Source organism: Chelonoidis abingdonii, chromosome 2 (assembly GCF_003597395.2).
Source record: "Chelonoidis abingdonii isolate Lonesome George chromosome 2, CheloAbing_2.0, whole genome shotgun sequence".
NCBI classification, from domain to species: Eukaryota; Metazoa; Chordata; order Testudines; family Testudinidae; genus Chelonoidis; species Chelonoidis abingdonii.
This window is the reverse complement of record NC_133770.1, coordinates 301750475-301767472: the sequence shown is the minus strand read 5'-3', so window position 1 is coordinate 301767472 and position 16998 is coordinate 301750475. Positions and strand designations below refer to the sequence as shown.

At 53.2% G+C, this 16998-nt stretch overlaps 1 protein-coding gene across 1 annotated transcript in view; it reads left to right on the top strand.

Annotated features, from left to right (window-relative positions):
- Positions 1 to 16998, top strand: part of WDR97 (WD repeat domain 97) — a 98797-nt gene that overhangs the window by 44467 nt on the left and 37332 nt on the right. The window contains 2 exon segments of the mRNA XM_075063356.1: positions 697 to 834; positions 2503 to 2640. Coding sequence (XP_074919457.1) covers positions 697 to 834; positions 2503 to 2640 — 276 coding nt within the window.

Genomic DNA, 16998 nt, shown 5'->3' with positions numbered 1-16998 from the left:
GCTTGGCTGCATGGCCTGGCCCGGTTCCCCCGTGGATGGTGGTTGTGGCCTGGCTGCATGGCCTGGCCCGGTTCCCCCATGGATGGTGGCTGTGGCCTGGCCATGTGGCTCGTCTTAGATCCCCCGTGGATGGTGGTTGCAGCCCGGCTGACTGGCCTGGGCCGGTTCCCCCGTGGATGGTGGCTGTGGCCTGGCCCGGTTCCCCCGTGGATAGTGGCTGTGGACGGGCCGCGTGGCCTGGCCTGGTTCCCCCATGGATAGTGGCTGTTGACGGGCTGCGTGGCCTGTCCCGGTTCCCCCGTGGATGGTGGCTGTGGAGAGGCCGCGTAGCCTGGCCCGGTTCCCCCGTGGATGGTGGCTGTGGCCTGGCTGTGTGGCCTGGCCCGGTTCCCCCATGGATGGTGGCTGTGGCCTGGCTGCATGGCCTGGCCCAGTTCCCCCGTGGATGGTGGCTGTGGCCTGGCTGCATGGCCTGGCCCGGTTCCCCCGTGGATGGTGGCTGTGGCCTGGCTGCATGGCCTGGCCCGGTTCCCCCGTGGATGGTGGCTGTGGCCTGGCTGTGTGGCCTGGCCCGGTTCCCCCGTGGATAGTGGCTGTGGACGGGCCGCGTGACCTGGCCCGGTTCCCCTGGGCCGTGGTTTGCCATGTCCCTGGGGAGCGAGCGGCTCTCTGATACGCTTTGTTTCCTTCTCTCAGGGCTCGTCCCATCTCCACGTCCGCAGGCTGTCATCCGGCTTCCTGCCCAATTCGGTGTTGGTGCAGCAGTTCTGGAGCCAGGATGACATTGAGTCTGCGAGGGAATCACTGCTGGCCACATGGCTGGAAGTGCAGCAGGTAGGGGAGTGTGGATGGTCCAAGTGAGAAAGTGCTATCCCTAGGCAGAGCTCTCCCGATACTTCTCCCCAGGCTGTGCCGCTCCTCGCTCTCCCCTGGGCTCCGGTCTGGAGCCCCTGTTGTGTGTCCTCTGCCTGAATCTCCTGGTGGAGACGCCAAAGGTGCAGTGATCTGCAGGCTCCAGCGGGGAGACTGCTCCCTGCCTCTTGGTCTGCTCCTCCCGCAGCCAGGCCTGCTGGGGTGCTGGGGCGCTGGCCTGGGCCCACTGCAGCCAGGCCCGTGGTGCTGCCCTCTCCCAGCTGCAGGGCAGGCAGATGTTGTGGGTATGGGGGTTGCAGGCTGAGCCAGGAGACCCGCTCAATGCACACAACATAACCCCCGCCTCCTTGCCGAGTGAGAGCATCTCCCGGCCTCCTCGTCAGTGGAGGGAACTGAGCTGCAGCCGGAGGCCTGGGCTGACTGAGGAGGAGCCTGGAGGAGCCTCTGCAAGGGCCAGGGCAGAGGAATTGGGCGGGAGCCCAACCTCGCTCCTGGAGAGTCGCTGTGGTCAGTGCTGGTCTCCACACTTCCATCCTGCTGCTCCGTCACAGCCAGGGCCGGCTCCAGGCACCAGCACAGCAAGCAGGTGCTTGGGGAGGCCAGTGGAAAGGGGCAGCATGTCCAGCTCTTCAGCGGCGGGTCCCTAAGTCCTTTTCAGAGGGAAGGACCTGCCGCCGAATTGTCGCCGAGAATGAAGTGGCGGTGGTAGAGGTGCCAATCGTGGCTTTCCCTCCCCTCACCCCGCAACTTGGGGCAGCAAAAACGCTGGAGTGGGCCCTGGTCATCCCACCCCGGGGACTTGGAGTCAGGGCAGCCTCCCTGAGCAAAGCAACGCCCCAGATTGGCCCGGCCATGGACTGGGCTTACGGCGGGAGCCCCAGGGCCCCGCTTGTGGCCGAAAGTCAGAGTCACAAGAGCAGAGCGATGAGTTCCTGCAATGACACCGTCCCCCCGGCTCTTTCCACAAGTCGTGTGTCAGCTCAGAGCCGGCTGCCCTCCCGGGCCAGCATTACACCCTGGGGTAAGCCAGGGAAAACAGGTGTCACCCTACACCCACCCCGTGTCACTCCCAGCCGGCTGCTCTCCCGGGCCAGCATTACACCCCAGGGTAAACCAGGGAACACGGGTGTCACCCTACACCCACCCCGTGTCACTCCCAGCCGGCTGCTCTCCCGGGCCAGCATTACACCCCAGGGTAAACCAGGGAACACGGGTGTCACCCTACACCCACCCCGTGTCACTCCCAGCCGGCTGCTCTCCCGGGCCAGCATTACACCCCAGGGTAAACCAGGGAACACGGGTGTCACCCTACACCCACCCCGTGTCACTCCCAGCCGGCTGCTCTCCCGGGCCAGCATTACACCCCAGGGTAAACCAGGGAACACGGGTGTCACCCTACACCCACCCCGTGTCACTCCCAGCCGGCTGCTCTCCCGGGCCAGCATTACACCCCAGGGTAAACCAGGGAACATGGGTGTCACCCTACTCTCACCCTGTGCCGCTCACAGAGGGCATTCAGACACAGGGAGATTCCATCTCTTGACTCTCAGACCTGCCTGAGTTTCAAGACCAGGGGGATGTGGGTGCAGCAGCAGGCAGAAAGGGGCAGCTCCTCCTCCTCCTTGCTAGGGTCAGGCCGGGAGGGCAGGCCCTGAGCGGGGCGAGGAGCTGCATGGCGCCAAGGAGGAAGAGGATGAGGCGGCCAGGACAGCAGCGATACTAGAGAAGATATCCAGCCTTTCCCTGCCTGGCCCCAAGTGGAAGGAGGTAACTTGCAGCAGCGTCTGCAGCAGGGGCCTGGGGTCTGCCAGTTGGCCCCTGTGCCCCCAGATTGATCCCAGGATGGGTGTTACTGAGCTGGGATGTTTCCTCTGGAAAACCATGTGCCCTGAGCATGTGCCTTTGCGGCCACCGGGGTAGCTGGTGAAGGACAAGCGCTCAGGGAGAACAGACACCAATGCACAGGTGGAAGGGGAGCTGCCGGGGGGCAGGTTTGGCTAGTGAAAGGCTGCAGCAGGGCCAGGGCAGGCCCCAGTCAGCCCTATCGAGTTAGTCTGGGGTTCATGCCAGCGGTTCTGTTCCTGGAGTCTCTGACAAGCGGTCCTGAAAGCACAGGAGCCTCTAGGCCACAGGTAAGTGCCTGTCCCCGCGTGGGCCTCTCACCCACTACCAGGGCCGGCTTTAAGTGCGGGGCCCAATTCAAACAGTTTCGACAGGGTCGCGGTAGGGATGACTATTTAAAACAAAAAAAAAATGTAAAAAAACACGTGGGGCTTGTACTCACTGGGCGGTGCTCTGAGTCTTCAGCAGTGGGTCCTTCACTCACTCCAGATCTTCGGCGGCACTGAAGGACCCACCGCCGAAGACCCAGAGCAAGCGAAGGACCCACCGCTGAAGACCCGAAGCGCCGCCAGGTGAGTAAAAATTCAAAAGGCGCCTCTAGCCAGGGAAGGGATTCTCACTGGGCACGGGGCCCTTTTAGGCGTGGAGCCTGATTCGGGGGAATTGGTGGAATTGGCCTAAAGCCGGCCCTGCCAGCTACCAGAGGCTGTGGTGGAGCCTCTGCCCTGAGCCGCCTTGGAGGAGCATTTTGCTGCAGGGCTGGGCGGGCTCCCCGGCCCAGGACACCGATGGACTCCCGGCTCTGGTGACTGCGTTTGTTGGTGGGTTTACAGAGCTGCTCTAGACAGACAGGTGCTTTCTGGTCTCCAGGTCAGACCCTGGCCTTGTGTCTGCACTGTGCCATAATCTGGTCTCCTCACAGCTTGAGTCCTGCTCCCAGGCCGGCGCCTGGGGACTCTGCCACTGGAATTAACGAGCAGCTGAAGGCCCTGCCCAGCATGTTGGCATTGCTGAGAGCTGGGGGTCCCTAGGTGATCCAGACAAGCTGCAAATAGCTCTCCAAAAAGGACAGGCTCATTTCTGTTCACCTCGGCCTCTGTGTACCTGGGATGTTGGCCTTACTTCAGAGCACAGTCACTGCCTGGTGCTGCTGGGAACTCAGCCCTGGCTCCAGCTGATGCTTTCCCCACCCCTGCACACTCCGGCTGCATCATCCCACCTCTCTGCTTGGCCTGGCCTGGCCTCCAGCAGGTCTCTGGGGCTCCCCCATCGATCCGGGTCTCCAGGCTTCCTCCCTTCGCTCTGCCTCCTTCAGGAGGCGTAAAGCTCCCCTGTCGCAGCCCAGTTCTGGAGCTGCCATTGCTTCCCCTCTACTATGGCGGATGCTGCCCTCGCGCCATCCCTTCTCCCTGGGCTCGTCCCCTGAACGCAGAGAGAGGCCCGGCAGGACTCCTACTGCTGGCAGCGTTGCGTGTGACCCCGATGCTGGGAACCCCACTCACTGTCTGTCCCCCACCTCATCACACCTGGCTGCTCTTGCTCCTGCCTATGGCTTTCCCCGGCTACTTCACTGCCTTGCTGGGGCTTCTGCGGGGCTTCGCTGTGCCCATGTGCACCCCTGTTGGAGGAGACATGAGGACACTGGGGTGTGGGGACTTGGTCTAGCAGCTCGGGGTCCAGGATGTAACCAGAATGGAACAAAGCCTCAGGCTCCCCGCAACCTCCTGCTCTGACCCAGGCTGCAGGGACTCAGGGGTCTCTCTACACCCAGGGCCCTCCCTGTTTGTGATTTTCTCTATGCCACTGTGGGGCCGGGCTCCCTACCCATTGGGGCAGGAGAGAGGGGCTCTGCGCTTGTTCTGGAACTATCTGGGGTCTGCCCCCAAAATGCTGGGTGCCAGCTGCAGGGAACAACAGAATGGGTGGGCAGGGGGCCAGTCTGTGCGCAGAACGGGCCAGATCACAGCAGGGCACCGCGCTGCTCGTGGATTGCAGCCTGGCGCAGGGAGCCCCATGCCTCCGTCCCATCTCGCTCTGCTGTGGGCATGGCAGCTTGCCCCGGCTGCTCCCTCTGAACCTGTCTCTGTCTGTTTGAATGGAAAAGCCTGTGCCGCTGTGCGTGCCTGTTATCGAGCCGGCGTCCCCGGAGCCTGCCTGGACCTCGGTAAGTGTCTTTCCTATGCAGCAGGACCAAGGGTCTGTCTCTGGCTCCTGTCACAAGAGGGGCCTTCGGGCGCTGAGAAGGGTCCTGCTTCTTTTTGAAAGCCCAGCAGCTCTATCGACTGGGATCCCAGCGCTCCTGGGCCAGGCTCCTTCCCCATCTTGTTTCCTTCCCTTCCCTCCTGGGGCGTGTCACACTCCTCGTGGGTTTTTGTGCCTGGGAGTGCGGGCATGAGGAGCCCCCGGGCTCCAGATTTCCCCCCAGAGCCGGGGGAATGATGGGAGGGATGGACAATGCTGGGCTCCTCTCCCCACCTCGTGCTCCCAGATTGCACCATGGAACAGGGGAGGAAGCAGAAGATGGGGAACAAGGACGGGAGTTGGTGCATTCCCAGCTGGGGCTCGGAGGTCCTTTCCGGGTGAGCACCGCATCTGTGGGCATCTCACGCAGCAGCCAGGGCGTGAATAACAGGCAAACCATCTGGAAGAGCCAGTCGTGTGCACGGGGCCAGGGCAGCCCACTGGGGAAAGCGATCACTGTCCCTCTCAAGTACTGCTCGTCAAAGGGCTGTGTGCTGCGGGGCTGGGGCAGAGGGACTGTGTTAAGTGCCTGAGTGCTTTGCAAGGACGAGGCCCACACACACAGTGAGTTATTTGGCTTTAATGAAGGTAAAGTGACACATTCGCAACGGGGGACCCTGGGCGTTGCTGTTACTTAGGCGGGGAACCCAGCACCGAAGCTCAGCTCGGCCTGGGTCGGAGTCCAAAGGCGGACCGGGAGCATACAGCTATATATACACAATACAAAAGCAACTCACACATATGCAAAAAGGGACTTCCCACAGGCTATGTCCCCTTTGGCCTAAGCATACAAATGTTTCAACCAGTTAAAAGCCGTTATACTGCATGCTGTGTCCTACAATGACTGGCCACTTAGCAAGCAGGGGCTTTTCACAAGGCCGCCGAGAAAGCGGAGACACCCTAGCCAGGCCGTGACACAGTCTTCCGCAGTCCCCTACAGACTGTATGCAGAGATGACGTGTGGCACAGGCTATGTGTGTGACACTGAGCATGAGCCTTCCCCCCACACCATCCTATCAGCAGAGGGGTGGTGACCGGAGAATCCAGCTGTCTGCTCTGCAACCTGTCCTGGCTGAGGCTGCAGCAGCAGGTATCTCCCTGCACAGCCAGTGTCTCTCCAAAGATTTCTGCCCTCCTCTCAGCTCTGAGCCACCGATGCCTTCCTGGAAGCCAGGAGCACAACCCCATTCCCTCGCTTTGCAGGGTCATGGTACGCAGGCTGCCGCTGGCTAGGAGACCACAAAGGCCATGTCCGAGAGCTCAGTGAGCTCAGCACTCAAGAGCTGCTCTGAGTCTGGGCAGGTGGGTTCATTCTCATGGCCTGCCTTGAGCATTCCCAATACTGCCACTCAATGTGCAGGGCACTGGCTTTGGAGTGGCTGATTCTGGCAAGGCAGCTCCTGGCCTTTCCAGCCACCTTTCTCTTTGATTCCCCATTGTCACAAGATGGCCAAGCCAGCTCTCAGCATCGGCTCTCTGTGCAGCTGATGGGATCAGACAGGATCCGTTTGTGTCGCTACAAACCACACAGTGTTTGCTATTTCAGCCCAAGAAAACCCAGGCAGCAGCTGATCTCTTGCTGGCAGGATCCCTGGGCCGATGGGGCATTGCTTGGGGCATCTGGATACTTGGCTGATTCCAGTCTGCTTCATATTTCGGACTCCAATTCATGGGTTCTAGGGCCTATTCTGACCCTCTGGTCTGACTGCCTGTACCACACAGGTTGGAGAACCTCCCATCCCCTAACTTCTGCCTACAGCCCACAATTTCTGTTTGAGCCAGAGCAGGTCTTTTAGAAATATGTCTGGTCTTGAGTTGAAGATGTCAAGTGATGGAGAAGCCACCATGTCCCTCGGTGAGTTGTTCCAGCGGTCAGCGACCCTCACTGTTAGCAGTCTGAACCTCATTTCTAGTCTGAATTTCTTTAACTTGGATCCTGTTCTGCCTTTGTCTGCTAGATAAAAGAGCCATCTGCTATCAGAAGTCTCTTCCCCATGTAGGTACTTATAAACCGAGATCATCACCTCTTAACCTTCTCCTGGATGAACTGAATAGATTGGGTCTCTTAGTCTCTCACTACAAGGCAGGTTTTCCAGATCTCAGATCATTCTTATAGTCCTTTTCTGAACCCTTTCCAATTTGTCAATATCCTGTTTAAAGTGTGGATGCCAGAACTGGATTGTCTGTGCACCGCTGTATTGCTCTTCCAGCAGGTATCCGGGTGATTAAACTCTCCCATGAGAACCAGAGCCTGCAATCTAGTAACTTCTGCTAGCTGCCGGAAGAAAGCATCGTCCACCTCATCCCCCTGGTCTGGTGGTCTATAGCAGACTCCCACCACCCAACATCCCCCTTGTTGCTCACACTTCTAAAGTTAATCCAGAGACTCTCAGGTTTTTCTGCAGTTCATACCGGGCTCTGAGCAGTCATACTGCTCTTTACATACAGTGCAACTCTCCTACCTTTTCTGCCCTGCCCTGTCCTTTCTGAACAGTTTAATCCATCCCATGACATGCTCCAGTCATGTGAGTTATCCCCAAGTCTGTATATTCCAATCACATCATAGTTCCTTGACTGTGCCAGGACTTCCAGTTCTCCCTGCTTGTTTCCCCATGCTTCTTTGCGTTTGTGTTATAGGCACTTAGAATAACTCACTGATTGTCCCGCTTTCCTCGACTGAGACAGGAGTCTCCCCTCTTGCACTCTCCTGCTCATGCTTGCCCCCGGTATCCCACTCCCACTTACCTCAGGGCTTTGGTCTCCTCCCCCGGTTGAATCTAGTTTAAAGCCCTCCCCACTAAGGTTAGTCAGAGCCTTTGATTGCAAAGATGCTCTTCCCTCTCTTCGTTAGGTGGGAGCCGTCTCTTGCCTAGCACATCCTCCTTCTTCTGGAACACCATCCATGCGTCCAAGAATCCAACGCCCTCTCTCCGACACCACCATGCGTAGCCATTCGTTGACTTCCACCGATTTCAAACAGTCTCTACCATCGGCCTTTTCCGGGGGGGAGCTGCACAGGGAGATACGTAGAACACCACTTGCGCCTCAACTCCTTTATCCGTCTCTTCCAGAGCCACGTAGTCTGCAGGTGAATCCGCTCAGGTCATTCTTGGCATTGACATTGGTGCCCTCGTGGAGAACAGTGAAGGCGCAGGATTGAGGGCTTGATGGTCTGGGCAGCCCTCCGTCATGTCGTGAATCCTAGCTCCTGGCAAGCAGCAGACCTCTCGGTTTTCTCGGTCGAGGGCGGCAGATAGATGACTCAGTTCCCTGTGAGAGGGAGTCCCCAACCACCACCACCCTCCTCCTTCTCTTGGTAGTGGGGCTTGTGGAACCCGCAATCCATAGGACAGCGCATAGCGTGTCCTTCCACATTCAGTGGGAGTCTCCTTTCTGGCTCCCTTCCACTCAGTATGTATCATCTAGTCACTCTCCGCCATTAGCCACCCTGTGGAGGAGAACATGAAAACTTGCTCAACCCACGTGTCCTGCACTTGCTGCTAGTAGATGAACGCTCTCCTTCTTTCTGTCTGAGGTCACATGCTGCCAAATTCTTCACCGTTCCTCTCTCCCACCTTGCACAGCCTGCTCTGATTTTCCAGCGTACTATACATTGTCCACTGCAGGAAAACAGTTGAAATCACTGAGTCTGACGTCGTCCACGGAAATCTCATTTCTTGTATGTAACGCACCAACATCCCCTTGTTGCTCACACTTCTAAAGTTAATCCAGAGACTCTCAGGTTTTTCTGCAGTTTATACCGGAGCTCTGAGCAGGTCATACTGCTCTTTATACATACAGTGCAACTCTCCTACCTTTTCTGCCCTGCCTGTCCTTTCTGAACAGTTTAATACCATCCATGACAGTGCTCCCACATGTGAGTTATCCCACCAAGTCTGTATATTCCAATCACATCATAGTTCCTTGACTGTGCCAGGACTTCCAGTTCTCCCTGCTTGTTTCCCATGCTTCTTGCGTTTGTGTATAGGCATTAGATAAACTCACTGAATTGTCCCGCTCTCCGTCATGTCGTGAATCCTAGCTCCTGGCAAGCAGCAGACCTCTCGGTTTTCTCGGTCGAGGCGGCAGATAGATGACTCAGTTCCCTTGAGGAGGGAGTCCCCAACCACCACCACCCTCCTCCTTCTCTTGGGAGTGGTGCTTGTGGAACCCCCATCCCTAGGACAGCGCATATCGTGCCTTCCAATCAGTGGAGTCTCCTTCTGCTCCCTTCCCTCAGATGTATCATCTAGTCCACTCTCCGCATTAGCACCTGTGGAGAGAACATGAAAACAGTTGCTCACCTGTGTCTGCATTGCTGGTACATGGACGCTTCTCTTTCTTCTTCTGGAGGTCACATGCTGCCAAATTTCTTCACCGTTCCTCTCTCCCCTCTGCACAGCCTGCTCTGATTGTTCAGGACATTGTGCCAGTAGAAACATATCCTGACGTCTGTCCAGGAAATCTTCATTTTCTTGTATGTAACGCAGGGTTGATACTTGTTGTTCCAGACCTCGAACCTTCTCTTCTAATATGGAGACTAGCTTGCACTTTGTACCGACAAAGTTGCTTCTGTCCTGTGGAAGAAAGACAAACATGGCACAACCTGTGCAGGTTACAACAGCTGAATGCTCACCTTCCAATCCAGGAAGTTTTTGGAAAGTGTAGGAGACAATTTCCTGGTCCAAGTGCTGGAGGAACCAACTAGGGGCAGAACCTTTCTTGACCTGCTGCTCACAAACAGAAGAGTTAGTAGGGGAAGCAAAAGTGGATGAGAACCTGGGAGGCAGTGACCATGAGATGGTCGAGTTCAGGATCCTGACACAGGGAAAAAAGGAGAGCAGCAGAATTCGGACCCTGGACTTCAGAAAAGGAGACCTTGACTCCCTCAGGGAGCTGATGGGCAGGATCCCCTGGGAAAATAACATGAAGGGGAAAGGAGTCCAGGAGAGCAGGCTGTATTTTAAAGAATCCTTATTGAGGTTGCAGGAACAAACCATCCCAATGTGTAGAAAGAAAAGTAAATATGGCAGGCAACCAGGTTGGCCTAACAGTGAAATCCTTGCTGATCTTAAACGCAAATAAGAAGCTTACAAGAAGTGGAAGATTGGAAAAATGACCAGGGAGGAGTATAAAAATATTCCTCAGGCATGCAGGAGTGAAATCAGGAAGGCCAAATCCCACTCGGAGTTGCAGCTAGCAAGAGGTGTTAAGAGTAACAAGAAGGGTTTCTTCAGGTACGTTAGCAACAAGAAGAAAGTCAAGGAAAGTGTGGGCCCCTTACTGAATGAAGGAGGCAACCTAGTGACAGAGGATGTGGAAAAAACTAATGTACTCAATGATTTTTTTGCCTCTGTCTTCACAGACAAGGTCAGCTCCCAGACTGCTGCTCTGGGCAGCACAGCAGGAGCAGAAGGTGACCAGACCTCTGTGGAGAAAGAAGTGGTTCAGGGCTATATAGAAAAGCTGGATGAACAGAAGTCCATGGGGCCGGATGCGCTGCATCTGAGGGTGCTAAAGGAGTTGGTGGATGTGATTGCAGAGCCATTGGCCATTATCTCTGAAAACTCATGGCGATCGGGGGAGGTCCCGGATGACTGGAAAAAGGCTACTGTAGTGCCCATCTTTAAAAAAGGGAAGGAGGAGGATCCAGGGAACTACAGGCCAGTCAGCCTCACCTCAGTCCCTGGAAAAATCATGGAGCAGGTCCTCAAGGAATCAGTTCTGAAAGCACTTAGGGAGGAAAGTGATCAGGGAAACAGTCAGCATTGGATTCCACCCAAGGCAAGTCATGCCAGACGAACCTAATTGCCTCAATGGTGAGATAACTGGGTCTGGAATGGAGGGAAAGCAGTGGAGTGTTATTCCCTTGACTTTAGCAAAGCTTTTTATATGCTCCCACCAAGATTCTGTGCGTGGCAAGTTAAGAAGTAGGGCTGGAGTGATTGGACTATAAGCATGGGATAGAAAGCTGGCTCACATCGTCGGGGCTCAGGGTAGTGATCAGTGGCTCCATGCTAGTGCAGCCAGTTTTAGGGGAGTGCGTCAAGGTCAGTCCTGGTTTTGTTCAATATCTCATAATGATCTGCACTCAGCAGTTTTGGCAGACGACCAAAACTGGGAAGGTTCAGAGGGGAGTAGCTCATGCTATCTGGATCTGTAAAAGCAGCAAGAATCTGTGGCACCTTAATAGACTAGCAGACGTTGTGGAGCGTGAGCTTCATGGGTGAATACCCACTGTTGGATGCACGTAGTGGAAATTTCAGGGGCGGTGTGTGTGATATAATTATATATAATATATATAGCAAGCAAAGCTGGAGATAACGACCGTTAGTTCAATCAGGGAGAATGAGGCCCTGTTCTAAGCAGTTGAGTGTGAAAATCAAGGGAGGAGAACGGTTTGGTAGTGGCAAGCCATTCACAAGTCTTTGTTAATCCTGACTGATGTGTCAGTATTGCAGATGACAAGCCTCAGCAGGTTCTCTTTGAAGTCTGGTCCTGAATTTTTTTGCTGCAGGATGGCCACCTTAAGATTGCTATAGTTGCCAGGGAGGCTGAAGTGTTCTGCTAAGTTTTGTAATATGCCATTCCTTAATCTGATTTGTGTCCATTTATCCTTCCGTAGAGACTGTCCAGTTGACTGATGTACATAGCAGAGGGGCACTGCTGGCATATGAGGCGTATATACATGTGGACGTGCAAGGTGAATGACCAGTGATGGTGTGGCTGATCTGTTAGGTCCTGTAAGGTGTCGCTGGTGTAGATATGTAGGCAGAGTTGGCATCGAGTTTTGTTGCATGGATTGTTCCTGAGCAGAGTTACTACGGTGTGGTGTGCAGTACTGGTGAGATAATGTTTCAGGTTGGCAGGTTGCCTGAGGCGAGGACTGGCCGCCCACCAAGGCCTGTGAAAGTGTGGGATCATTGTCCAGGATGGTGTAGATCCTGATGATGCGTTGGAGGAGTTTTAGCTGGGGCTGTATGTGATGGCCAGTGGGTCCTGTTGGTTTCTTTCTTGGGTTTGTCTTGCAGTAGGAGGCTTCTGGGTACATGTCTGGCTCTGTTGATCTGTCTCTTATTCCTGTGGGGTATGTAGTTTTGAGAATGCTTGTGGAGATTTTGTAGGTGTGGCCTGTCTGAGGGGTTAGAGCAGATCGGTAGTACCTCAGTGCTTGCTTAGACAATGATCACGTGATGTCCCGGGATGGAAGCTGGAGGCATGAAGGAGAGCATAGCAGTCGGTAGGTTTTCGATATAGGGTGGTTAATGACCATCACTTATTTGCACCGTGGTGTCTAGAAAGTGGACCTCCCATGTAGATTGGTCCAGGTGAGGTTGATGGTGGGATGGAAGCTGTTGAAAATTGTGGTGATTTTTCCGGGTCTCCTTCCCATGGGTCCAGATGATGAAGATGTCATCAATGTAGCGTAGGTAGAGAAGGGGCGTGAGTGGACGAGAGCTGAGGAAGCGTTGTTCCAGTGTCGCCATAAAAATATGGCATATTGTGGGGCCATGCGGGTGCCATAGCGGTGCCACTGATCTGGAGATATATATTGTCATCAATGAAATGGTTGTGTATTCTTAGGTTTTCCTCAGTGGGATCTGAGAAGTGGCCTGTAGAATTGGTATTGGAGAGTTGTCTGACCAGCCCTTGTTGTAGTCAGACCTGTTCATGATGGACAACAGCACCTCGTTTACAGCCCTTTGATGATAATGTCAGGGTGGTTTCTGACGGGTGGATGGCTTTGCGTCTGCACAACTTAGGTTATGAGGCAAGTGATGTTGTTTTTCCACAATTTCAGCCTGTGCACATCGGCGAAATGACAGTCCTGGACCTATATGAATTGCTTCCGCCGACGTGCACAGGCAGAAACTCGCACCATCTACCAGGACACTCCCTACACTAACACCAGAACAAATCAACATATACCCTCAGAGCCCCGACCAGGGTTATCATCTATTGCCCAAGTATCCACAAACCCGGAAATCAATGGACGTCCAATCATCTCGGGCATTGGCACGCTCACTGAAGGACTGTCTGGATGGGACTCTCTACTCAGACCCTAGCCACCACCATCCCAGCTATCTCCGTGAACCACTGAATCTTGGGGAAAACTACAATGCATTGGTGACCTCCAGAAAACACCATCCTAGCCACCATGGATGTAGAGGCTGTCTACACAACACCCCCACACAGATGGAATACAGCTGTCAGAACAGTATCTCCCGATGATCCACAGCACAACTGGTTGGCTGGCTCTGTGCCTTATCTCTCACATACAACTATTCAAATTTGATGACAAGATATATCTCCAGATCAGTGGCACTGCTATGGGCACCCGCATGGCCCCACAATATGCCAATTTTTATGGCGGACCTGGACAATGCTTCCCTCAGCTCTCGTCCACTCAGACCCCTTCCTACCGCGTTACACTGATGACATCTTGAAAGAGTCCAGTGGAGGCAAAAAAAATGATAGGGGCTGATCACAATGATTATAGGAGAGGCTGAGGGAACTGAATGTTAGTCCTGCGGAAGAGAAGATGATGGGGGATTGATAGCTGCTTTCAACTCTGAAGATGGATCTAGACTGTGTCAGAGATAGCAATGACAGAACACGGAGTAAGGTCTCAAGTTGCAGTGGGGAGGTTTAAGTTGGATATTAGGAAAAACTTTTTCACTCGGAGAGTGGTGAGCACTGGAAGGGGTTCCCTAGGGAGGGGATGGAATCTCCTTCCTTAGAGGTGTTTAAGGTCAGCCTGACAAAGCCCTGGGCTGGATGAATTTAGTTGGGAATTGGTCCTCTTTGAAGCAGGAGGTTGGACTAGATGATCTCCTGAGTTCCTTCCAACCCTGATATCTATGGTTCTATGGACGGATACAGTGTCCAGTAGGGCTCACTATCTGCAATATACAGAGATAGATTCCTGTTCCTGCTTGTACTCCTGTGAGTGCTGCCCGTGGGAGCCAGCTGAGGTCACTCAAATCAGGGGAACTGCAAACAAAACAGGGCAGACAAATCCCAAATGCTAGTGGTTATTCCACTACTTAAGATTACCACCAGCACAAACAGCTGCTATAGTACCTCACTGGTTACTTAAGTTTAAACCACGCAGTCCTTAAAGGCCAGCCTCAGGCCTCCTCCAGGACACACCTGTCATATGATGATGATTCCTGTGAAAATCTTACTTCTATCATATAAGAAAAGGTCTTCCAATCCCAAGGATCAGCCACATACCCAGGTTCAGTTATAACTTAGATCTTACCCAACAATACACGCTACAGCCAATTCTTATAACTAAGCTAAAATTATTAGAAAGAAAAGAGAGAGAGTGTTGGTTAAAAGATCAATACACTATACAGACTTGAATTCAATTCTTGAGGGTCAGATGCACAGCAGAGGTGAGCTTGTAGTAGCCAAAAGTCCTTTTAGAAATAGTCCATAGGTTATAGTCCAATGTCCATTCAGAGTGGGCTCCAGTCAATGACTGGGATCTTAATCTTGTGGCTTAAGGTTCCCCTCTTGAACCCAAAGCAGATCTGAGATGAAGCAGGATCGTGTCCCAGGCTTCATACATTCCAGCAGCCTTTCAGCCTGAGAAAACAATAGGCCTAACTCCTTCTCCCAAACATCCTGGCGATTGCACAGGTAATTTAATCATCAAACAGTTCAGATACAGGTGACCACAACTTCAAAGAGACACACAGACAACAATACTATGCACTCCAGTATCATCTTAAATGCTAATTTCCTGTTTTGCTCTTGAATTACTATAGCAATAGACAGGACTTGTTGCTTACATCCCAAGACCTGAGCAAGCCTCCCTGCTACCTCTAACAATGCAGACTTGCATTGTTCCCCCAAAGACACTTCCTAAAAATTCCCCCCCATGTTTTTACATATCTTGCTAACCAGTTCTTAAGGTTCACCCATGGGTCAGGTCAGTCGGTGAGGTGAGTTAATTAACTCTTTCTGGCCCTGTCACCTTTCAATGAGATATTATATTATACTCATAACGTCACACTCCTCTATAACTGAGAATTGTGTTTGCCTTCTTAACTCTGACATCCCACTGGGAGCTCTTGTTCAATTCGTCCAGCTGGGGTTCATTGACCCCAGGTCCTTTTCATTGTCACTACATTCCAGGATACAGTCCACTGTCTTGTAAGCGTGACCTACATTCTTTTCCCTGGATATATGTGTGACGAAGTGGGGCTGTTCTTAATGTTTCCTCTGAATCCTGTGTGGGTGCCTCAGTTTCCCCTATGCATTTCTTAAGTCTCTAGGGGGTGAGATTGTTGCAGAGCAAAGGGCCAGTGTGCATAAATGGCCGACACTCTGTCTCCTGGCAACTAATGGCCGGGGCCGTTCCCCCTTCAAGGAGATGCTAAAGGTGTGGGAGAACAAATTGATCAGGTGACCTCCTGGTCCAGGAAAGGAACAAAGCCCAGAGAGAAGGGGCTGGAGGGGGAGTCAGTTTGGAGCTGTCTGGGGACGAGGAGTAAGGGCAGACGTGAGTATCTGGCTTGCCGCCGCCCCCCCTCAGGCTGGACCCAGCTGAGGGGTCCTGTTCTCTGTACCTACAAGCTCAGTTTTAGACTGTGTTCCTGTCATCTAATAAACCTCTGTTTTACTGGCCAGCTGAGAGTCATGTATGACTGCGAAGTGGGGGTGCAGGATCCTGTGGCTTCCCCAGGACCCCACCTGGGTGGACTTACTGGGGGAAGCACGCGGAGGGGCAGAGGATCCTGAATGCTCCAATGTCAGACCCAGGAAGGTGGAAACCATGTGAGTTTCTTGCCCTGAAGCCAGTCTGCTCACAGAGAGGACACTTCACCAAAGTCCTGACTGGCTTTGTGGGGAGCAGTTCCAGAGCATCACCCGGGAACTCCGTGACAGTATGACCTCACGTTTGACAGTGCTGAAACACGTTCTTCAGAAGAACCCATCTTCCCAAGACTGGTCTGTACAACTGACCTGTCCCCATCATCATTTATCCCCCCACCAATGTTTTTGTCATCTGGAAACGTTACCAGAGATGGTTTTACATTTTCTTGCAGTTCACCGATGAAGATACTGAATAGCATCGGTCTGAGGACAGATCCTGGCAGGACTGCACTAATCCCCGCCCCCCCCCGACTGGGTGCTTGCTCCCCATTTACAAGTACTTTTTGCGATCTGTCAGTTAACCAGATTTTATTCCATTTAATGTGGGCTACATTGCTGGTGTATAGTGCAATTTTTTTTATCAGAACGCCAGGCGGTTCTAGGCATTCAGTTGTCCAGGAGTCAGAGTGCGTCAGCGCAGTCACCTTTATCAACCAAACTTGTAACCTTATCAAAAAATGATATCAGGTTTGTGTGACAGGTTTTGTTCATAAAGCCATGTGGCTTGACATTAACTATGCTGCTATTCTTTATTCCTTCAATGACTGCCTCCTATACCAGCCGTCCAATGACTTCTTAGCCTGACATCGGTCCCCAGTAATCTGGCCTATAGTTTCCTGGATCATTCCATTTACCCTTCGTAAATACTGGCACTACGTTAGCATTATAAATTCAGTCCTTCCCCAGTGTTCAAGATGCATTAAAAATCCACATTAATAGTTCAGAGAGCTCCTCCAGCACTTAGGTGCCAGTTCTCTGGCCCTGCTGATTTAAAACAGGTTAACTTTAGCAATGGCTGTTTAACATCCTCCCTAGTTACAGATGGGATAGAAAAGATTTCATTATCACTATAAGATGTGAACACATCATCCTGCTTCTTTAGGAATACAAAACAGAAATGTTCCTTTCATGGATGACACAAAGCTGGGGGGTATTGCTAACACGGAGAAGGACCGGGATATCCTACAGGAAGGTCTGGATGACCTTGTAAACTGGAGTAATAGTAACAGGATGAAATTTAACAGTGAAAAGTGCAAGGTCCTGCACTTAGGGGTTAGTAACAAGAATTTTGGTTATAAATTGGGGACACATCAGCTGGAAGTAACAGAGGAGGAGAAGGACCTTGGAGTATTGGTTGATCACAGGATGACTATG